The sequence below is a fragment of the Dreissena polymorpha genome, chromosome 11, assembly GCF_020536995.1.
Source record: "Dreissena polymorpha isolate Duluth1 chromosome 11, UMN_Dpol_1.0, whole genome shotgun sequence".
Classification (NCBI taxonomy): Eukaryota; Metazoa; Mollusca; class Bivalvia; order Myida; family Dreissenidae; genus Dreissena; species Dreissena polymorpha.
Window position 1 is genome coordinate 19580532 of NC_068365.1, and position 25030 is coordinate 19605561.

The 25030-nt window shown below is 38.0% G+C and overlaps 1 protein-coding gene and 1 long non-coding RNA gene across 2 annotated transcripts; one reads left to right on the forward strand and one right to left on the reverse strand.

Moving 5' to 3' along the window:
- Positions 1 to 6653: 6653 nt before the first annotated feature.
- LOC127850359 (uncharacterized) lies at positions 6654 to 16169 on the reverse strand. Its single transcript, XR_008035232.1, has 3 exons — positions 16118 to 16169; positions 11807 to 11886; positions 6654 to 6768 (listed from the first exon to the last, which is right to left on the reverse strand). It is a non-coding gene; the product is annotated as an uncharacterized LOC127850359 (long non-coding RNA).
- Positions 16170 to 19180: 3011 nt separating this feature from the next.
- Positions 19181 to 23920, forward strand: LOC127849660 (histidine-rich glycoprotein-like). The gene is made up of 3 exons (XM_052382407.1): positions 19181 to 19198; positions 20313 to 20455; positions 23347 to 23920. The coding sequence occupies exons 1-3, from the start codon at positions 19181 to 19183 to the stop codon at positions 23918 to 23920; spliced, it is 735 nt and encodes a 244-aa protein (XP_052238367.1).
- The last annotated feature ends 1110 nt before the right edge of the window (positions 23921 to 25030 follow it).

Consider the following 25030-nt stretch of genomic DNA (forward strand, 5'->3'; position numbering starts at 1 on the left):
GAAACGCAGAAGCCCCCGTAATTACCGAATCTCATTTATTTGCAAGCACACAATCATGATTTAAAAATGCAAGGATGCAAACGGGCATGGCGCATCGGATTACATTTAATAAATGTCATTGTGTATATATTGAATCCGAGATACGTCATCAAATTTAATATACATACTTTGTCATTGAGAAAAAAACGGACTATATGCGTAGTACGGGATCGTCCTTTGTGCCTAGCGGCATCATCTGGCAGCGTCTTTTACACCTTTGTGGTAAGCAGCAACCTCCGCGAACGTCTGCGATACCTTTGTGATTAGCGGCATCCTTTGGGGGGCGTCTGGACATCTTTGTGGCTAGCGGTAACCCCGGGGACGTTTGCGACACCTTTGTGGCTAGCGGCATCTCTTTGGATGTCTGCGACTCCTATGGCTAGCGGCATCTCTTTGGATGTCTGCGACTCCTAAGGATAGCGGCATCTCTTGGGCTGTCGGTGACACCTTTTTAGCCAGCGCAATTCTCTGGGCTTTCTGGGACACCTTTGTGGCTAGAAGAGACCTCGCGGATGTCGGCGACACCTCAGTGGCAAAAAGAAACCATGCGGACGTATGCGACAACTTAGTGGCTAGCGGCCTCCTATGGGCCCTGTTCGACACCTTTGAGGCTAGTCCCATCCTCGGGCCCGTATTCAAAAACACATTCCTAGTATAAACGTATATTTTATTTCATCTCCATTGCACAGTCGGTCTTTGGATTATATTGACACACTCGAGTATGTTTCCTTGAGCGAACCAGCACTTGATGTCTTTGAAAAGAACCCCAGAACGATGCCCTTTGTGTATCGCACCCGGGACCAATCGGGCACCATGTCTAGTTGACCATTTCAGCTTAATGTTTTAAATCATCACATACATTAACTTAACAATGTAACATTAAATAGAAGCTTGAAAAAGTAATTTTGCATTTATACATGCGCCAACTGTTGCAAAGTTCGCCAATAAATTTGCCATAAGTTAACAATTAACATAAGAGGCCATTTATGAACGTTTAAGCTCAAATGTTTGAACACCTTATTCAAATAACAATTTAAGAAAGTCTTAACTCATTCTTAACTCAAAGAATTGTTCATAAATTCTGACCAAGACCACTACTCGCCGCCGTGTCCTCAGGCGGCAGTACCGGAACTGGAAGAAGAGTGCTGACAGGAAGTGTTTACTTTTGTAATGGCTATTTCGCTTGGTGAAATGAGTATTCAATCATTAGTCTGAATTATTGTTGTAAACATTTTTGTTCACTTGATTTTTTAAAGAATAATTTATTAACACAAATCATAGGCAAATCAGTATTATGGATGCTAGATGCGCTTTATTTAGTACATTTATAAACATTGTATCATTTATGTGCATGCAAAAAAGTTGTTTTTTTTTTCAGAAGGACAAAATTCGCCGCCGTGTCCTCAGGCGGCAGTACCGGAACTGGAAGAAGAGTGCTGACAGGAAGTGTTTACTTTTGTAATGGCTATTTCGCTTGGTGAAATGAGTATTCAATCATTAGTCTGAATTATTGTTGTAAACATTTTTGTTCACTTGATTTTTTAAAGAATAATTTATTAACACAAATCATAGGCAAATCAGTATTATGGATGCTAGATGCGCTTTATTTAGTACATTTATAAACATTGTATCATTTATGTGCATGCAAAAAAGTTGTTTTTTTTCAGAAGGACAAAATTCGCTCAGTGCTTGTCAACCTTTTTTCATCTGCACTCGTTTTCTGTGAAAACTTACGTTTGTATTGGTTAATGTGTATTTTAGAGGTTTATATTGTACTTGCTTATGAATAGAAGCATATTATTTTATGAAATAGTCGTATATTGCTAAAGGTAACTAGTAAAATAGCTTGCACAGTTATGTATTGATTTGTAAATTGTTCATTTTCGATTTTTCATTAAACAATATATAGTTTAATATTCCATTGACATTCGTCAAGGGAAATATTCTAAGAATTAAACACAGTTATCATCATTATCATCATCATCATCATCAGCAGCAGCAGTGTAATTAATTTCTCCTTGCGACCGTCGGTTTGTTTTTTGCGAATTAAGTTTCGGGCGATGCGATATGATCCTTTATTGAGCGACGTGTGGTGTGAAGAAACGCAGTAGCTCCCGTATTTACCGAATCTCATTTATTTGCAAGCACACAATCATGATTTAAAAATGCAAATATGCAAACGGGCATGGCGCATCGGATTACATTTCATAAATGTCATGGCGTATATAATGAACCCGAGATACGTCATCAAATTTAATATACATGCTTTTTCATTGAGAAAAAAACGGACTTTATGCGTAGTACGGGGTCGTCCTTTGTGCCTAGCGGCATCATCTGGCAGCGTCTTTTACACCTTTGTGGTAAGCAGCAACCTCCGCGAACGTCTGCGATACCTTTGTGATTAGCGGCATCCTTTGGGGGGCGTCTGGACATCTTTGTGGCTAGCGGTAACCCCGGGGACGTTTGCGACACCTTTGTGGCTAGCGGCATCTCTTTGGATGTCTGCGACTCCTATGGCTAGCGGCATCTCTTTGGATGTCTGCGACTCCTAAGGATAGCGGCATCTCTTGGGCTGTCGGTGACACCTTTTTAGCCAGCGCAATTCTCTGGGCTTTCTGGGACACCTTTGTGGCTAGAAGAGACCTCGCGGATGTCGGCGACACCTCAGTGGCAAAAAGAAACCATGCGGACGTATGAGACAACTTAGTGGCTAGCGGCCTCCTATGGGCCCTGTTCGACACCTTTGAGGCTAGTCCCATCCTCGGGCCCGTATTCAAAAACACATTCCTAGTATAAACGTATATTTTATTTCATCTCCATTGCACAGTCGGTCTTTGGATTATATTGACACACTCGAGTATGTTTCCTTGAGCGAACCAGCACTTGATGTCTTTGAAAAGATCCCCAGAACGATGCCCTTTGTGTATCGCACCCGGGACCAATCGGGCACCATGTCTAGTTGACCATTTCAGCTTAATGTTTTAAATCATCACATACATTTACTGAACAATGTAACATTTAATAGAAGCTTGAAAAAGTAATTTTGCATTTATACATGCGCCAACGTTTGCAAAGTTCGCCAATAAATTTGCCATAAGTTAACAATTAACATAAGAGGCCATTTATGAACGTTTAAGCTCAAATGTTTGAACACCTTATTCAAATAACAATTTTAGAAAGTCTTAACTCATTCTTAACTCAAAGAATTGTTCATGAATTCTGACCAAGACCACTACTCGCCGCCGTGTCCTCAGGCGGCAGTACCGGAACTGGAAGAAGAGTGCTGACAGGAAGTGTTTACTTTTGTAATGGCTATTTCGCTTGGTGAAATGAGTATTCAATCATTTGTCTGAATTATTGTTGTAAACATTTTTGTTCTCTTGATTTTTTTAAAGAATAATTTATTAACACAAATCATAGGCAAATCATTATTATGGATGTTAGATGTGCTTTATTTAGTACATTTATAAACATTGTATCATTTATGTGCATGCAAAAAAGTTGTTGTTTTTTTCAGAAGGACAAAATTCGCTCAGTGCTTGTCAACCTTTTTTCATCTGCACTCTTTTTCTGTGAAAACTTACGTTTGTATTGGTTAATGCGTATTTCAGAGGTTTATATTGTACTTGCTTATGAATAGAAGCATATTATTTTATGAAATAGTCGTATTATGCTAAATGTAACTAGTAAAATAGCTTGCACAGTTATGTATTGATTTGTAAATTGTTAATTTTTGATTTTTCATTTAACAATGTATAGTTTAATATTCCATTGACATTCGTCAAGGGAAATATTTTAAAAATTAAACACAGTTATCATCATCATCAGCAGCAGCAGCAGCAGCAGCAGCAGCAGCGTAATTAATTTCTCCTTGCGACCGTCGGTTTGTTTTTTGCGAATTAAGTACGGGCGATGCGATATGATCCTTTATTGAGCGACGGGTGGTGTGAAGAAACGCAGAAGCCCCCGTAATTACCGAATCTCATTTATTTGCAAGCACACACTCATGATTTAAAAATGCAAATATGCAAACGGGCATGGCGCATCGGATTACATTTAATAAATGTCATGGTGTATATATTGAATCCGAGATACGTCATCAAATTTAATATACATGCTTTGTCATTGAGAAAAAACGGACTTAATGCGTAGTACGGGATCGCTAATTGATAAATGTGCTATCACGTTTAAACATGGGCCGTGTTATGTGAAGGGGGGGGGGGGGTGTTATGCATGTGCGTTAAGTGTCGTCCCAGATTTACCTGCGCAGTTCTGGGACGACACTTTACGCACATGTATTAAACCCCTTTTTCACAGAGCACGGCCTTTATTATGTATGATAGACGCTTGTTAAAACAACAAAAATGAAACCCGATGACTAGATTTCATTTTAGGGGTTTTGTGCATTGCGTGCAATTCTGTCAAATCTTTGGTTAAATTAACGTGTTTGTAGTGTTTGTAACTTTTTCATAATGTTGTGGGATTATTTTCTTTCTCTGCTTTGTCTCAAAGGAAATAAAGTTTAGATATTGTGACCATTATTTATTGCTTTAGTAAACTTATTCAATTTCTACCAAACCTCTACGTCATAGGGTCACTTGAAATGCCAATCCATTCCGAGTGTGCTGTATATTTTTCTTGTTGTTTTTTAAGTCGCATTTGTCGCTGTTCTAGGAAAACAGAATGATTGAATTTTGTCGCGATTTGGGCTTATTATATTTTAACGGCGGCTTCCTGATACATTTTCTGCTAAAAAAACTAGATATTATATCCAATTATAAGGCATAGATATGGTCTGTGCTAAAATCCTGGAAAACCATTGGTGAAAATGCAACCGCAAAACTGCGTATAGTTTAGTTAACGGGTTTTAAGACTTGAACAATGCGCATTATCAATCGCGTATACTATGATCAACTGAAAACTACTGGCAAAATGTATTTTGAATTTTCATTCATATCAATGTCCTTGTCTCCTGAAAAATATGAGGGACTCTAACTCACGCGGTTTTCAAAGAAGAGCTAAGATTTTTTAGTCGTTTGATAATGTTCATATGCTGATTGCTAAATAAACAATTTTATTTTGCATTAAAGACTTGAGAAGAAAAGTGTTGTAAAAGTTGTCAACATTGTTTTATTAATTGAATATGTGTCTGTAGATTAATATTAATGTTCATAAAATCACTCATCAATAACGATCTGCGTAGTTAAAAGTAGACTAAAATAGAGCATCACGTCGATTCGTTGATTTCAGTTTTTCTGCAGGTATCACAGCGCTAATATTGAACGATACTAACTGAAGTTGTTTTGGTGCGAAATACAAGCATAATTTAATTAATAAGCTCTTAACCCAAAATCCCAACGGCGTCACACATGATATGTATATACTCTATATATGAGTCGCGCTCTGAGAAAGGTGTGTTTACTTCATGTGCGCAAAGTGTCGCCCCAGATTAGCCTGTGCAGTCTATACAGGCTAATCAGGGACGACACTTTCCGCTTTTATGATATTTTATGTTTAAGAAAGTCTCTTCTTAGCAAAAATACTGTTTAGGCGGAAAGAGTTGTCACCGAATAGTCTGTGAAGACTGCACAGACTAGTCTGGGACGACACTTTACGCACATGTATTAAACCCCCTTTTCAAAGAGCGCGGTTCATATATACTCAATTTAATCTACTTTATTTATGCACACATATACGTGCGTAGCCGGTTTGTACTTTATCATGTATGTTACTCGAGGCAAGTTCAATTCTTATACATTTGAATGAACATGTACGTGTTGAAGAAATTGACAAAAACCATGATAGGATGCTTTCTCTTCATTTCAATAGTTTATCAAACTAATAACACGCCGGTCGTTTCAGGATATGTCTTGGGAGAGTCTGAAATAGAATATAATGACTTAAGTACATTCATACTGTGTAAACATATTAATTTTATTAGCTCTCTTGGACACGAAGGGCTCAATGTGAGCTAGTGTAATCACCGTATGTTCTGTCTTACAGCAAAATGACAAACAATTGTATTCAAATGAACGCCGTATTTGTGGTATTGCAAAACAAAATGACAAAGAAACTAGAATCAGAATACTCTGAATGCATCGTTAGAGCGATGATTATGTTTTAGTTTTATAGCATAGTAAAACGCAATAAGCGACTCTAACATCTGAGATCAATGTGAGCAGTGAAGATATTAACGTGTCAAACGAATCGACATCTCTGCATGGAAGCTATAGGTTTAACCCATTTATGCAAAGCGTCTAGAAAAAAAAGCCTTGGCAAACAGCGTAGACCCAGATGAGACGCCACATGATGCGGCGTCTCATCAGGGTCTGCGCTGTTTGCTTAAAGGAATTTCTATAAGAAATATTCTAAATAAAGAAATAAATATACTAGACATCCCTAATTTTGTAAATAAATTGATCCAATTTAGAAGGATGGGAGAGTCCACTAGTCATAAATGGGTTAATTTGAGCGATAACTAACGTCGTTCCTGGTGAAGGAACAAGACGATTCCTAACGGACGCTGTACCATATAATTTGCGTTATGAAAAACATCGTTTACCGTTAAAGGAGTAGTAATTCTATGTGGAAATAAAGGTATGATGAATACTTGCAATTATCAACGTTTTTTGCAGCACCATTGCCCTCGCTCACGTGGGCAGCTGCCTGTGTTAGTCTCGTCAGAAAGACAGATTTGTCGGCAATTACACGAACCAACACGTTTTTGCGCTGAAAAAGGATATAGAAAGCAAAAGTTTCGCAAGTCATAGAGGCATATCGACGTTAACTAAAGAAATATCATTTTTAAATCAGATTTTTTCTGTCGAAACAACCAATGTGCAGCAGTAGGGTTGCGTAGATAATAAATAACAAGTGCGAAGTATCTATACTCTAAGTATTTTTCGGACGAAATATATGGGGTTTTTTCTTGGATTTATTCGTTAATAATAACAGACATGTCATTAAAAATTTATTGATATATCATGGGTTAGTGTTTTAACAATCGAACGTAAACAAAACAGTTGTTTCATGTGCGCATGCGTTTGTACGAGGTCCGTATTTGGAGTCGGTAAAGGGAAGTGATTTCATACTGCACATACTTATTTTCAGGACATTTATATAACATAAGTTAATGGACACAATTTTTAGCTAAAATGATACTTTTTTTTATCTGAATCGTTATAATGGTGCGGATATTTTTATTGTAGGGTTCAACATGTCATAAAACTCAAAGATCCAATATGAAGTCATATTAATTTATCGATACTATTTAAGAATTAGAAAACCTCACTAAGGGTCCTATCGCAAAATAGTGACCAGCCAGGCAGCCCTAAATAGTAAATATTCGGCTGAGGCCCATATACTATTTGGGGCTGCCTTGGCTGGTCACTATTCTGCAATTGGGCCCGAAGTGAGGTTTTCTATTTCTTATATTATACCGAACATTTTTGTGCAGATAGATATCAATATAAATTAAAAAAAATAACACAATATAAATTCCTTTATTATTCATCAGTTACTATTAATAATATATACCGGTGTAAAACACAGATTAACATTGCTGTATAGCACCAGCTGACTAGATGCGCGCGCATCTTTACCGGGCACTATTCAAAATAACGGACCTGTGTAGTTTATATACGCAAAGAAGAAAACAAATTTATGTGAGGTATAATATACTGAATATAACATGCTTACAGACACAGATTAAATAAAAATGCAATACTTACGTTTTTTATCAATATTATAAACGATTTTATAGCAATATATATAGTTGTGTGTTACATGTCGTTAAATAGAACGTTTAGTTGCTAACGATGTGATCGGTTGCGGTTTAGCAAGTGCAGTTCTCGGTTAATTTTCCCGGAATTCTTAAGAACTATTGTCAAACCATAAGGCTTCTCCATACACGTAGCATCAAAATCCAAGCTTGATTTCCGCCCTTGTCTTAAAGGGGCCTTTTCACAGATTTTGGCATGTTTTGAAGTTTGTCATTAAATGCTTTATATTGATACATGTAAACATTGGATTTTAAAAGCTGCAGTAAAAAATCAAAAATAAAATTTAAAAACGGAAAAAAGTAGCCTGCGTCAGGACTCGAACCAGTGACCCCCGGAATCCTGGAGTAAAAGCGCATTAGCCTTCTGAGCTATCCTGCCAAGCATACAGAAGTGCGTATTTTATACCCTATATAAGCAATCTTCGTAGTTTCACAAATTTAAACGACAACAACAGAACTCTCCAAATTATTCAATCGTTCCGCGTTGCAACGCTTTATAAATTTTAGGTTTTTAAATCGCCAAAAGATGCATATAATGGCTCTATTAGACCATGGTAAATGTTCAATTATACTGTTTCATCAAAAATATCATAACAAAAACGAAAATTTGCGAATCTGAAACAACTTTTTTCAATTTTGTCAATTTACCAAATCGTGAAAAGATCCCTTTAAAAAAACAAGTGAGGTAACGTGTTAGACTTTAGAAAACAACGTTCTTTCATCATTTTATAACACGCATCTCTAACTTTGACCGCAAGTTATTCGACAACAAATTTTCACATTTAATATGTGATATTGATTCAATCAGCGTTTTTTTACTTGATATGTAATTCTTTTGTACGTAACATAACAATATTGCGTCTATTTAATTCGTAGAAAATAAACAAATGACGTCCGATTCATTGATAAAAATCCCAGATTGAATATGACGTCAGAGTAAAATACACTTTAGTGAACGTCATGTGTTAAATATTAATACCGTTTACGTATGTGTAATTATTATTATCGATTTAATCTTATTTTATCTTATCAATATATTTTTTGTGATATTCCGTTGAAAAGGAAGGGCAAAATTGTTACGGTATGATATGGCGCATTTTAGAATATGTAGTTCCTGTTCAATTTCCCAGAATTCTTCAGAACGAATATCAAAACATAAGGCTAAACTCGTGTAAAAAAAGAAACCGGAGCCAACGTTTTTCATGGTATTACATTGAAAATAAATAAGTACATTAATTATTTTACTTCCGATGATACTGTCAGCCTTATTTGCAAAAAAACTGCCACAAGCAACTTGGAAAGAATGTTGTGCGTAGTTTGAAATGTTGTGCGACATTTTGAATTCGTTTGTCTTATATCATGGGCTTGTGTCGACAATATTTGCGATATAATAACGCTCGCCATTTAAAATGTCGTATTGTGCGCCGATTTGAATGGTGCCTGTTGCCGTGCGAGGTCGACACATGACAATCAAAGCTACGACATGACTTAACTCTTTCAGTGCTGGAACCGAATTTTGAAGACCTTTGCAAACAGTTTGGATCCAGATGAGACACCACGTTTCCAAACTGTTTGCTATTCTGATAGTATTCTTTGAAAAAAAAGGGAAGAAAATACTTATTTCAGAAATTCAGCAGACGACATTTTAGCTGACGACAACTTTCCCAGCATGCAAAGTGTTAAGAAATTTTACAACGATAACCGACTCTTTAACACGACACTCTATTTTTGATGCTGCTCTTCAGGGCATATATAATCACGATAGTTCGACAATAAAATACTCAGATGTCAGGCGTCGCCTTTAATTACCGCTTGCCGTTGGAAATTTTCGAGTATTGTTCCGCAAGAAACATTTAATCACCATAGTATTGCTGATCAAATAGCACCCTTGATTCTAGACGTCGCGATGATATGATACAAAGCTTTGCCTCATTGCAATTAACAGCACTCCGGATGGTTATATATAATAAGTGGATTTTCAACTTAAACAAAGACATTACAATATATTGTGTTTAACTAAATTGATTTTTTTTCCCGATTCCTGTTTACTGTTTGCGGTTAACAAATAACTTGTAAATAAGCATGCACTTTACCAGACTTTTGAAACTTTCATCCATGACTGTTGTAAAAGCCAACACCGAAGTATCCATGCAATTTACCTAGCTAAAAAATTATAAAAAAAACTTACCTTCAGTAGACTGTGTAACGTAAACTCACCTTCAGTAACCTGTGGCAGAGTCAGCAGAGCGACGTCAACTCACCTACAGTAACCTGTGGCAGAGTCAGCAGAGCGACGTCAACTCACCTACAGTAACCTGTGGCAGAGTCAGCAGAGCGACGTCAACTCACCTACAGTAACATGTGGCAGAGTCAGCAGAGCGACGTCAACTCACCTTCAGTAACCTGTGGCAGAGTCAGCAGAGCGACGTCAACTTACCTACAGTAACCTGTGGCAGAGTCAGCAGAGCGACGTCAACTCACCTTCAGTAACTTATGGCAGAGTCAGCAGAGCGACGTCAACTCACCTACAGTAACCTGTGGCAGAGTCTGAAGAGTGATGTCAACAAACCTTCAGTAACCTGTGGCAGAGTCAGCAGAGCGACGTCAACTCACCGTCAGTATACTGTGGCAGAGTCAGCAGAGCGACGTCAACTCACCTTCAGTAACCTGTGGCAGAATCAGCAGAGCGACGTCAACTCACCTACAGTAACCTGTGGCAGAATCAGCAGAGCGACGTCAACTTACCTTTAGTAACCTGTGGCAGAGTCAGCAGAGCGACGCCAACTCACCTTCAGTTACCTGTGGCAGAGTCAGTAGAGCGACGTCAAATCACCTACAGTAACCTGTGGCAGAGTCAGCAGAGCGACGTCAACATACCTTTAGTAACCTGTTGCAGAGTCAGCAGAGCGACGTCAACTCACCTACAGTAACCTGTGGCAGAGTCAGCAGAGCGACGTCAACTCACCTACAGTAACCTGTGGCAGAGTCGGCAGAGCGACGTCAACTCACCTTTAGTAACCTGTGGCTGAGCCAGCAGAGTACATCAACTCACATTTAGTAACCTGTGGCATAGTCAGCAGAGCGACGTCAACTTACCTTTAGTAACCTGTTGCAGAGTCAGCAGAGCGACGTCAACTTACCTACAGTAACCTGTGGAAGAGTCAGCAGAGCGACGTCAACTCACCTACAGTAACCTGTGGCAGAGTCAGCAGAGCGACGTCAACTCACCTTCAGTAACATGTGGCAGAGTCAGCAGAGCGACGTCAACTTACCTACAGTATACTGTGGCAGAGTCAGCAGAGCGACGTCAACTCACCTTCAGTAACCTGTTGCAGAGTCAGCAGAGCGACGTCAACTCGTCTTTATTAACCAGTTGCAGAGTAAGCAGAGCGACGTCAACTCACCTACAGTAACCTGTGGCAGAGTCATCAGAGCGACGTCAACTTACCGTCAGTAACCTGTGGCAAAGCCAGCAGAGCGACGTCAACTTACCAACAGTAACCTGTTGCAGAGTCAGCAGAGCGACGACAACTCACCTACAGTAACTTGTGGCAGAGTCAGCAGAGCGCGTCAACTCACCTTTAGTAACCTGTTGCAGAGTCAGCAGAGCGACGTCAACTCACCTACAGTAACCTGTGGCAGAGTTAGCAGAGCGACGTCAACTCACTGTCAGTAACCTGTTGCAGAGTCAGCAGAGCGACGTCAACTCACTGTCAGTAACCTGTGGCAGAGTCAGCAGAGCGACGTCAACTCACTGTCAGTAACCTATGGCAGAGTCATCAGAGCGACGTCAACTCACCGTTAGTAACCTGTGGCAAAGCCAGCATAGCGACGTCAACTTACCTACAGTAACCTGTTGCAGAGTCAGCAGAGCGACGTCAACTCACCTACAGTAACCAGTGGCAGACTCAGCAGAACGACGTCAACTCAGTGTCAGTAACCTGTTGCAGAGTCAGCAGAGCGACGTCAACTCACCTTCAGTAACACCTTCAACTTGTGGCGGCAGAGTCAGCAGAGCGACGCAGCCTACAAGCAGGAGCACCAGGACGAGTTTGTTCATGTTTGAGCTGTAATAGTACACAAAAAAATGACGGGGCCATTTCACACGAAGCATCTCATTTTCGGAGCGACACGCGGAACAAAAAAGTCTATTCACTGTAACAGACAGGCACATAGACAGACAAACAGACAGACAGACAGACAGACAGACAGACAGACAGACAGACAGACAGACAGACAGACAGACAGACAGACAGGAAGACAGACAGACAGACAGACAGACAGACAGACAGACAGACAGACAGACAGACAGACAGACAGACAGAGAGACAGACAGACAGACAGACAGACAAATGTACATATTCTTCATACTGAAATACACATATTATTTTCTGTCACGTAACTAGGCATAGCAACATAATATTAAATAACAAAAACTAGTCATTAGAAAATACAAATACAGACGAATGAATTCGAAGTTGAGAGCACGTAGGTTCTATCAAGGCGGTACTGAAGTTTATTGAATAGTATAATTAAGAATTGCATTTCTTTCAACTAAAGCGTATTTAATCAATTTACACACATTATAAATTATTGATTTATCACATGCAACTACTTACTTGTGGAATTAATATACAGATGGATTGGTTTATGAAATTTACGGCTTATTTATCTGATTTCATTTTTATTTTATATAAAGTTAAAACGTAGAGACGTCAATTCGACTATTCGACGTCATCATCTCCAATCACGCCAAAGTAATATTAATGATATTATTGTTTATATGCAAATAGTTTCACGTGTAGTTGTTTTACATAAATTCTGAAACTAAAAATAAATAAGCCATACATTGGAAAGACCTGGATAATAACGGCCGTACTTAGGTGAGTTTTTTTTCCTCAACTTTAAGTTTCTCTCATTTTTAAGATCAGGTTGATCATCATGCGAAAATTGATGGTCAAAGGTGATTAGGCTAGTATTGAGTCTGACTTAAACCTGTGTCTCAGGAAGAATATGAGGCGTGTTCTGAGAAAACTGGGTATAATGCATGTGCGTAACGTGTCGTCCCAGATTAGCCTGTGCAGTCCGCACAGGCTAATTAGGGACGACACTTTTCGCTTTTATGACATTTTTCGTTTAAACAAAGTCTCTTCTTAGCAAAAATCCAATTTAGGCGGAAAGTGTCGTCCCTGATTAGCCTTCGCGGACTGCACAGGCTAATCTGGGACGACACGTTACGCACATGCATTATGCCCAGTTTTCTCAGAGCACGACTCATATGTGCACGACGCAGTATCTTGAGTTTTCTCTCAGCGAAGTATTGGAAATGTCGGTAAGCTCTCGAACAATATTAACCCATTTATGCCTAGTGGACTCTCCCATCCTTCTAAATTGGATCAATTGTTTTTTCTAAAATTGGGGATGTCTAGTATATTAATTTCTATATTTAGAATATTTCTTATAGAAATTCCTTTACGCAAACAGCGCAGACCCAGATGAGACGCTGCATCTGTGTCTACGCTGTTTGCAATGTCCTTTTTTTCAGGACGCTAGGTATAAATGGGTTAAATCTAAACTACAAAGCCAATTTGGCTTTCGAATGCTTTAAAAATGACTTTATGTAATCTGCTAACCTCGTGATATCTTATTTAAATGTAGAAGACGTAATTAATGTGTTTGCGCTTTAGGCTATTTCCCCATTTGTTGTGAATACTTTGCTGCAATTTCACTCATACTCATATATTGGTAATATATTTAAATAGTGAATACATATTTAGTTCTATAGTTTTTCGTAGTGAATCGCCTTCACTATGATTTGAAAGATTTATCTTAAGTAATATAATATATTAAATGATCGGTGCCTTTTTGATGTGCTATAGGGCGAGTCTGATATTGCTAAGGAAAAAGTTTGATTTGGTATCAATAGTCATCAAGCTATATTATAATATATGGACCGTGCCCTGTGAAAGGGGGTAAAATTCATGTTCGTAAAGTAAAGAGTGCAAAAAATAACCATCCCAAACTGTGAAAGCACGCATGCTTATGGATATATCTAATGGAGTTAAAAACGGCTGACAAGCCAGAGGTATTTTTGTTGTTTTATAAAACCTCTTTCAAAGATAAGATATCAAGTATAAGAGTGAATGATTCTGGCATTATATGGTTAAAATAAATTAGGGATAAAAATGTTAATTTTTTATAAAGATGTGAACATATGTTGCACTTAGATTGCACCAACGAATTCAAAAGTCTTGAGAGATGTAGATTTTGATTTTTTTTCGAAGAAATTGAGAATAACATAGAACAATATTGCATCTTATGGTACACTTTTATTGTAGGAGATTTATAATCAAGAACTTGCTTATTATCGTTTATATTAGAATACAATAAACATTGAGATGATTATAACAACGTTAATACAAATCCAAATGAACTAAATTTTGGACACATTTCGCAGCGAATGAATGAAAATCATACAATTGACTGTCAAGGCCGACCAATTTCAGAGTCGGAAATATGTCCATCTGTTTTCAAACAAATAATTGCAATTCTAGTTGACTCGATAATATTTAAATTAATTAATATTTAATTAAAAGAGTACATAATTCTATTAAACCGTACCTCACAACTATATTCAATAACATTTTTGATACCGCGCAATATGCTGAGAGCTGGGGAATGGGTTTCATCTCACCAATATTTAAAGGCGGACACCCGAGCAATGCAAACAATTATCGTGGAATAACTGCTAATAATATTATATCCAAGATTTGTTCTCAGATTCTTTTAAAGATGAAAATACAATCTGGCTTTCAATTTGGTAACCAAAACGGAATGAGCGCAGTCGACTGTATCTTTGTATAGTTTAAACCTATTTATTTTAGGTCGATTGCATAGAAAGTATTTCCTACTTATTTGAAATGCTCTCGAGTACGTTTTCTGGGCCTAGAACCAGTACTTGGTGTCTATATGGGAGATCGAAAGAACGCTCCCACAGCGGGAATCGAACCCATGACTCCCCGGTCGCTAGGCGGACACCATTACACCACGGCGACCTTTATGTAACTCCGTAGCTCAGTAAATAAGGCGCTTTCGTTGAAACCCAGAGGTCTCCGTTTCGATACCGGGTCGGGGCACATACATGCCAGTAATGTATCAGCGGAATGCTGACTGACAAATAAAGGCTTAGCCAGGCATTGAGACGTAAAAAAATGAGAGAGAGACGTAAATACAAACTTTAAAAATGACATTTATCATAATGAATTGAAATGGAATGTGTATTTTAAGGCAAGATGTTAAATGCATTTTACAGTCAAGAGAATGATAAGTAACATAAATTCTTGAAATTTGTGCAATTTAATTTAGGTGTTATTTATATAAGAATATGTTTACATGTACAAAATTATTGTGCTAGTTGTTGCTATATGCTCGTTTCCCATCATACCTGTTTTTTGTTCAAAACGTCAGATACAAATTGTATTAACTTACTTTAAGGCGACATTTCTTCAAAAATAGTTTCAAGAAGTGGTCTGTACAGAAAACACTCTAAAAATTTGCCACAGGAGTACGCTATTTTTAATGCGTAACTAGCAATTTCGTGATAATATATAAAGTTTTCTCTGGTGATTGCTTAATCAATAGAGGTAAACAGCACTTCAAACTTATAATTCACAATTTCAAATGTATGAGTAATGACAAGAAGCAAACAATACAACCACAAAAAATGAAAATGTTAGCACTAACCACAACAAATCTACACTGGTTAAACGAATGCCTCCAATACAACACAAACAGCACATGCAAATTTACACCAAATTTGCACGTACATTAATAAAAAAAACTGTTGTAAAAATATTATTATTATTATTTTTTTTTTTATTATTATTATTATTATTATTATTATTATTATTATTATTATTATTATTATTATTATTATTATTATTATTATTATTATTAATATTATTAGTATTTGTATTATTATTATTATTATTATTATTATTATTATTATTATTATTATTATTATTATTATTATTATTATTATTATTATTATTATTATTATTATTATTATTATTATTATCATTATTATTATAATAATAATTATTATTATTATTAGTAGTAGTAGTAGTAGTATTGCTTAATCATTTAAATAGAATACACCCCATGTCTTATTATTATATGCATCACTAGCCAGAAACTTATTGAGCATCCACATCATGCTTAGTTTGAGCGCCTCGCTGTTAACATACAACACGACCAATAATATAATGACACAAAGATATTAAAATGTTCAACACTTACATGTAGAATTTCTATTGCTTCACAGGCACTTATTCGAGTGTCGGAACCAAAGTGTTTGTTACCAACAGAACTCCACTATTTTATAGTCGAATGACATAATCAGTTACGCCCATAGCAAATCGAACTCATCGGTCATGTTACTGTAAACGAATAATGGCCCATTAGGAACCGCCTTCTCAAGTAGAAGGATATCGGAGCTACTGATCATTATCTAACAGCTGCAGAGATTATTAATCATATATTTTATTTAAATATGGATGTAACTATCTCATTAAAACACAACATATGGTGCGAACATATTCAGGATCCCTTCCATTTATTATAATTGGAAAACACGAATCAAGCTGTATTGGACCTTTTAATGGAAGCAATGGGATGATAGATATTATAGAGTTTTGTCTCTCTGATAGTTATAAAACCTCTGAATGGATTTTAGTATAGTTTTGTGTTCAGTTAACGTATTTCATTTGACTTATGCGTTTGAACAGAACAACACGAACAGCAAAAAACGCTCCTTACACGCATGAACGAGGTCATTTACATTTGCATGTTCATATAATATCATGAATGTGATCAGATTTCAAATCCACTTTTAAAATATATAATTAAACACTAACTGTGTTAAATAGATGCAAGCTTCAATCTACTGCTCTGTCAAATTTATATCCAGCAACAATAATTTTGGAGACATGTTTACCATACCCTCGATTGTCTTTAAACTGGATAAACTGGATATATTCCTTTGAAGACGTCATTAAATTAGTCCACTTTAATGGTTGTGCTAGTAAATCAGCTCGATAAAAAGAGTAAGACTTTCGAAATTTGTTAATACCGTTTTGTATTTAGTTGATGCGTGCATTGTACCTGTAAACAGGTATATAAAACAATTTATATAGGTCCATATTTACTTGGGAAACGCGTTAATTATTGCTACAGAAGGTTATTTAATCGAACTTTGTTTTGAGTAAGTAGCCTCCAAATTATAAGCTGTAACTAACATAAGTCGAAGAAGAAACAGCGTCCAGACTCAATATGTCAATGTATATTCATCAGTTTACCTTAACTTTGGATCAATAACGATGTAGTTTTGATTCACACAATAAAAAGTAAAGGACATTTCCTCCGTGAATATAATCGAAATAGCTAATAAGCTTTTTGTATTGAAAATTTCATCATATTTGCATCTGTGAGTTATATATTAATATTTATTGTATATATTTTGAAACATAGGTATATATGTTACTTACGCAAGTTGAACATTAAGCAAAGAGATTTAACTCAGTAATTTATCAAGAAAGATATAAAGTGATATTATTTAAATGGTTTTTAAACAGTTGATACATTATTCGCACAGGCCTTTCCATATACGATTCTACGTGGAAAGTCGGCATGCCGTTATGCTCAATGGATTCTTGATTTGGAAATGCGTATGATTCATGATCCATCGATCATCGGCACAACATCAGGTATTTGAAATGTAATCGAACAAATGTAAATTCGCTTATAAAACTTTGGCGCACATAAAAGGAGTTGATGGTGGTTGTGAGCTGAAGGGATGACTTCCACATGGTCCAGTCGTCAAATTGCAAACAATATGTTTGTTTTTACATAGCCATACAATAACATTAAAGGACAAGTCCTAATACATCCGAGAAACATTGTTTGCATGTCAATTCTGTATCAAGGTCTATTTAGGATGATCTAGCGAGGTCTTTTTTCTATGGCGCAATTGCGAACTTGAATAAGGTGAATGTATCGTTTAAAGGGGTATGCAATTGTTCTTAAAACAGCTACCTTAAAGACAGTTCAAGCTTATTCAATTTTTGTGCTTTAAATGTAAAACAATCGTTTTAAGAATAAATGATAAAGGTCTGACACATATTGTACCGTTTTGCTAAATTACAACAAACCCATGTTTGTATAGGAATCAGTTGATTTGACATAACATGGTGTTATGCTCCGTTCTCGGTGATGTTTTGTTTTGGTGTTAAGCGCTTATTATTTGAGTCGCGTTCTGAGAAAACTGTGCATAATGCATGTGCGTAAAGTATCGTCCCAGATTATCCTGTACAGTCCACACAGGGTAATCAGGGACGACACTATCCGCCTAAATTGGATTTTTGCTAAGAAGAGACTTCATTTAAAAGAAAAATGTCATAAAGACGGAAAATGTCGTCCCTGATTAGCCTGTACGAACTGCACAGGCTAATCTGGGATGACACTTTACGCACATGCATTATACCCAGTTTTCCCAGAACTAGGATCGCATTTTGATGTTGTTGATTTGGCAAGCTGTTGTTCTTATTTAAAATCGATTTTATATAACGCTTTGAAATTAAATGAAAGAGTTGAAACGTTTATATGACATATCGTTTTGCGTAAGGTGACCAAGTAACACATGTTATAGTTCGTTTATAGAAGCAATTTTCATTTATTTTATTACTAATGCATTCAGGGTCCCATATTGAACTGCGACTGTTTTAAGTTATGATTCATAACGAGTTTGCTAATACCTTTTTTAATGGCCATCTCGACAAGTTTTACTCGGAATCACACACGAATCACATGTTGTTTTGTGTAACCATATTTAAGTCTAGTCTTATTTCATGCTCAACCCTTCACCCTTATACACGCACTTTGAGACTTTTTTAGTCCCTTAGAAAAATAATTAATAACTTAAAAATCTTCTTTACTAAAATCGAGTTTTAAAGGCTTCATTTCAAACCTAAAGATACTGATGAGCAGCAAACAGCATACAACCTGAACAGACTGCGAGTTACTCGCAGGCTGTTCCGGTTTAATGCTGGTTGCAAACGCCATTTTCACTTTGCTTCTAATGGAGAAAGGGTATACACATCGTACCGGGCCTGCAGTAAAATGACTTGTGTATGGAGTTGCAGTGCTTAATTACGTGCAGCTTTATTTGATGAAACATTGTAGAAAATCGGTTCTAACAGACATTTATTCGAAATCAAAAGAACATCCAAACACATTGCTTTTAAAAGAAAAAACATTTATCATATAGTTTCTGCATTCGATACTTTATAATGCACCATGATCAATATGGTAGTGAAAAGAGAAGTTTGTGTCGTATATTAATTTTGTTATATATATATGATTCTTCGAATCTGCTTTGCTTCTACTATAACATGCTGGTCTATTTGAACTTTTAAAGACAGTAACATGATAACTTTGGAAAGGGCATGTGATGTATTGTAAATAGGACTTGTCTTCCTTTATATTTCCTGTCTCAACCGGATGTTACCTGAACTGGAGATCATATCGTGTTATATTCTGGTTTCGGTAAATTTTACATAAACATAATGCAACTGAATGCAAAGCAGTGTATCATATGGTATGATATAGAGCATAGGTGACCAGTATGATTACAAGAATGATGACCAGTTAATGACTTGTATGATGACCAGTATGATGACCAGTATGATGACTAGTATGATGACCAGTATGATGATCAGTACGATGACCAGTATAATTACTAGTATGATGACTAGTATGATGACTAGTATGATGACTAGTATGATTACCAGTATGATTACCAGTACGATGATCAGTATGATGACCAGTATGATGACCAGTACGATGACCAGTACGAAGATCAGTATGATGACCAGTATGATGACCAGTACGATGGCCAGTATGATGACCAGTATGATGACCAGTACGATGACCAGTAATATGACAAGTACGATGACCAGTATGATGACCAGTACGATGACCAGTATTGTTACCAGTATGATGACTAGTACGATGACCAATATAATGACCAGTATGATGACCAGTATGATGACCAGTACGATGACCAGTACGATGACCAATATGATGACAAGTACGATGACCAGTACAATGACAAGTACGATGACCAGTATGATGACCAGTACGATGACCAGTATAGTTACCAGTATGATGACCAGTGTGATGACTAGTACGATGACCAATATAATGACCAGTACAATGACCAGTACGATGACCAGTATGATGTCCAGTATGATTACCAATATGATGACCAGTACGATGACCAGTACGATTGCCAGTATGATGTCCAGTATGATGACCAGTATGATGACCAGTATGATGACCTTTACGATGACCAGTATGATGACCAGTATGATGACAGTATGATGACCAGTACGATGACCAGTACGATTACCAGTATGATGACCAGTATGATGACCAGTTCGATGACCAGTATGATGACAAGTATAATGACCAGTATGGTGACCAGTACGATGACCAGTATGATGACCAGTATGATGACCAGTACGACGGCCAGTATGGTGACAAGTATAATGACCAGTATAATGACCAGTACGATGACCAGTATGATGACCATTATGCTGACCAGTACGATGACCAGTATGATGACTAGAATAATGGCCTGAATGATGGCCAGTGAGATGACCAGAGTAAGGAGCAAAGTGATGACCAGAGTGGTGACCATGTTTATGACGATGGTGTTGACCTTTATGATGACCAGTATGATGCCAATTGTGATGACCAGCTTGATGACCTTTATCATGACAAAATAAATGACAAGTATGATGACCAGTGCGATGACCGGAAAGATGATGGCCAAAGTGAAGACCATTATTCTTACCAGTTTGATGACCAGTATGATTATCGGTATAATGAGAAGAATGATGGCCAGTATTCTAACTAGTGTACCACTATGATGAGTGATTAGCATATTGATGACAATATTTATAACCAGTTTGATGCTCAGTATGAAGACCAGAGTGAAACAACCATAAAACAGGCAATTATTATGATCAGTATGCGGACCCGGACAATGACCAGTATGATGACCTGAAAATAACCATTATTATTACCAGTATGATAACCAGAGTGATTGTCAAAGTATTGACCAGAGTGATGATCAGACTGATGACCAGAGTGATGACCAGTATGATGTCAAAGTATATGACCATATTGATGACCAGTAAGATGACTAGAGTGATGACCAGTATGATGACCAGTATGATAACCAGTAGGGTAATAAACAGTTAAGATCCCATTCTACTTTATCGTCTCGATATCACACTTAAACACAATGCATAGATCTATTCCTCCCATATTATATGGAAACCACACTTATACACAATGCGCGTAAAGACCTCACCTTACCGTATTGTTTCAATACCACATTTACACATAATGCAAGTGAAGACCACACCTTACCTTACTGTTTCGATACCACATGTACACATACTGCAAGTGAAAACCACACCTTACCTTATTGTCTCGATACCACATTTACACCTAATGTAAGTGAAGACCACACGTTACCTTATTGTTTCGATGCAACATTTACACATAATGCAAGTGAAGACCCCCACCTTACCTCATTGTCTCGATACCACATTTACACAAAATGCAAGTGAAGACCGCATCTAACGGTATTGTCTCGATACAACACTTGCATGTACACTAGACTACACTATGCTTACCTGGACTACACTACGCAAAACTACACTAGACTAGACTTGACTTAACTATTCTAGTCTATTATACAATGCATTACACTCTGCTACACTATACTGGACTTGGCTGCACTGGACTGCAACGGACTGCACTGAACTGCACTGGACTACACTAGCTGCACTGGAAAGCACTGGCCCGCACTGGACTGCAATGCACTAGATTATACCAGACTATGGTAGCATAAAATTTGACAAGAACAAGAACGTAAACCTGAACAGAATACACCAAAATACATCGCAACTGTCAAAATCACACCACAACACTCTAGCCCCCACCACACCACTATACACCTTTCTACATAACACCACTCTACACCACACCACTATACACCATACCACTTTACACCATACATGTCACCACCACACAACTGCACTTGCCACCAGAATACTCTACACTACACCACTCTACACCACACTACTCTACACTGCACCACTCTACACTGGAAAACTCTATTTCACATCACTCTAAAACATACCACTCTACACCACACAACACAACTCAACGCTGCAGCACTCCACACCACACTACTCTACACAACATAATGTTACACCACATAGCCTGCATCACACCACTCTACACCACACTATTCTTCACCACACCACTATGCACCATATCACTCTACACCACACCACTACACTCTACACTTCACTACTCTATACCTCACCACTCTGCAAAAACACCAATCTAAACTACACCACTCTACACCACACCACTCTACACCACATCACATTACACAGCTTACTTTTACACCAACCCACAACCAGTATACACACCAGTACTCTACACCACATCACTCTACATCATACAACTCTACACCATACCACACCACTCTACACCACACCACTCTGCATATCACCACACAACTTTACACCACACCACTATACACTACACCACTCTACACCAAACCATTCGACACAACACCTCTTAACACCACACCACTCTACACCACACAAGTCTACACCGCTCCACTCTACAACACACCACTCTACTCTATTCCATACCACTGTACACCAAACCACTCTGCACCAAACCACTCTACACCACACCACTCTACACCATTCCGGTCTACACCACACCACTCTACATTGCACCACTCTGCACTGAACCACTTTACACTTAACCACTATACACTGCACAACTCTACTCTGCATCACTTTTAACTGCACCACTCTTCACCACACAACACCACTCTACACTACACCACTCTACACCACACCACACCACTCTGCACAGCACCAGTCTACAATGCAGCACTATACACTGCACCACTCTACACTGCACCACTCTACACCACACAACTCTTCACTGCACAACACCAATCTACAACACATTACTCTACACGGTACCATTATACACTGAACCACTCTACACCACACAACTATACGCTGCACCACACCACATTGCACCACTCTACATCCCAGCACACCACTCTACACTACACCACTCTACACTACACCATTCTACACTCATCACTCTACACTAAACCACTCCACATAACACCACCCTGCACAACACCACGGATCAATTCACCAAGTCACTCTTCAACACATCAATTTACACCACACAACTCTACGCCACATCACTGCACCATACCACTACATTATAACACAATACGTTAAAACACTCTACGCCAACCACTATACACCACACCACTCAACACATTACCATTCTAAACAGCACCACTCTACACCACATTACTCTACACCACACCACTTAACATCACACCACAGCATTCTACACCACACCACTTTACTCAACACCGCTCTACACTACACCGCTCTACACTGCAAAAAACTACACCACATCACTCTATACCTCAATACTCAACACAACACTTCTCTTTACCACACCACTCTACTCGACACCACTCTACACTACACCACTCTACACCCTCCACTCTTCACAACACCTCTCTACACCACATCACTCTTCAAAACACCACTCTACACCCCCACTCTTCACAACACCACTCTACACAACACCATTATAAACCACACCACTCTACACTACATCACTCTACACTACATCACTATACACCACAAAACTTTTCACAATACCACGCTACACAACACCACTCTACACTACACCAGTCTACAACACACCACTCTACACTTCACCTTTCCACACTACACCACTCTATATCACACTACTCTACACAACACTACTCGACACCACACCAGTCTACACAACACCACTCTACACTGTGCCACTAAACCCCATACCACTCTACACCACTCCACTCTACATAACACCACTCTACACCGCACCATTCTAGGCAACACTACTCTACACAACACCTCCTGACTCTACACAACACTACTATACACTACATAACTCTACACAACACCACCCTACACCACACCACTCTACACCATACCTCTCAACACCACACCACGAAACACCACACCATTGTACCCCACACAACTATACACCACATCACTCTACGCCACTCCACTTTACACCAAACCACTCTCCAAACACACCACAACACTCTTCACTACCAGGGGCGTCGCAGGCAAATTGACATTGGGGCGGCGGAGGGAGTGGGTATGGGAGGTGGTATCCCCCTCCAATTGGTGTGGTCCGGGCCTCCCCCGGAAAATGTTTCAAATTTTAGCATCACATGGCGCATTCTGGTGCGTTTTTATGCCTGATACCTGACCTTATACACGTATATTGCAGGCATATTCTGAATGACAAAAAAATTGTGACAGACAGACATAAGATGGAGAAGTGATCCCTATATGTCGCAGTTTGTACTTTGTAGCAGGCGACACTACAGTAGGGATCATATTACGTCAATACTGATTAAACTGCTCAAAGACAAATTAAGATGCTAGTATTAAGTTTTATTTGATGTATTTTTATACATGTATGTACAGTAACAATATTACCATATCGCATGAAACATACAACTATAATATCACAGGATCAAATATGAATGCTATCGCAATAGATTATGGTTATTTGTCTATATAGTTGCTTTTTAATGTTCACACTGACCGGTAGCCATACAGGTACCACAAAGGTCATTTTTACATTGAATACTGTACACTGGCCGGCAACCATATAGGTACCACAAGGCCATCACACTTAAAAATTTCCCAATGTAGACATCCGTGTTTCCTTATACTGGACAAATTCATTTGAGACTTTGCGTAAAGGGATTATCGTTGTACAAGAGACCGATCAATTAAAAACATAATTGGCACGTACATTACCGTGGGTGGGTGATAATAATCAACAATACACGTGTCATAACCGCGAAAGCGTGATAACCTTGCTTCATGTTAAAGATATTTTCAAATATACGGGTATTGAATTAATAAATAAATGAAAAAAGGTCTTTGCCGAAATGTAATTTTTGTCGAAAACATTGGGGCGGCGGCCGCCGCCTCTGCCGCCCCAGCTCCG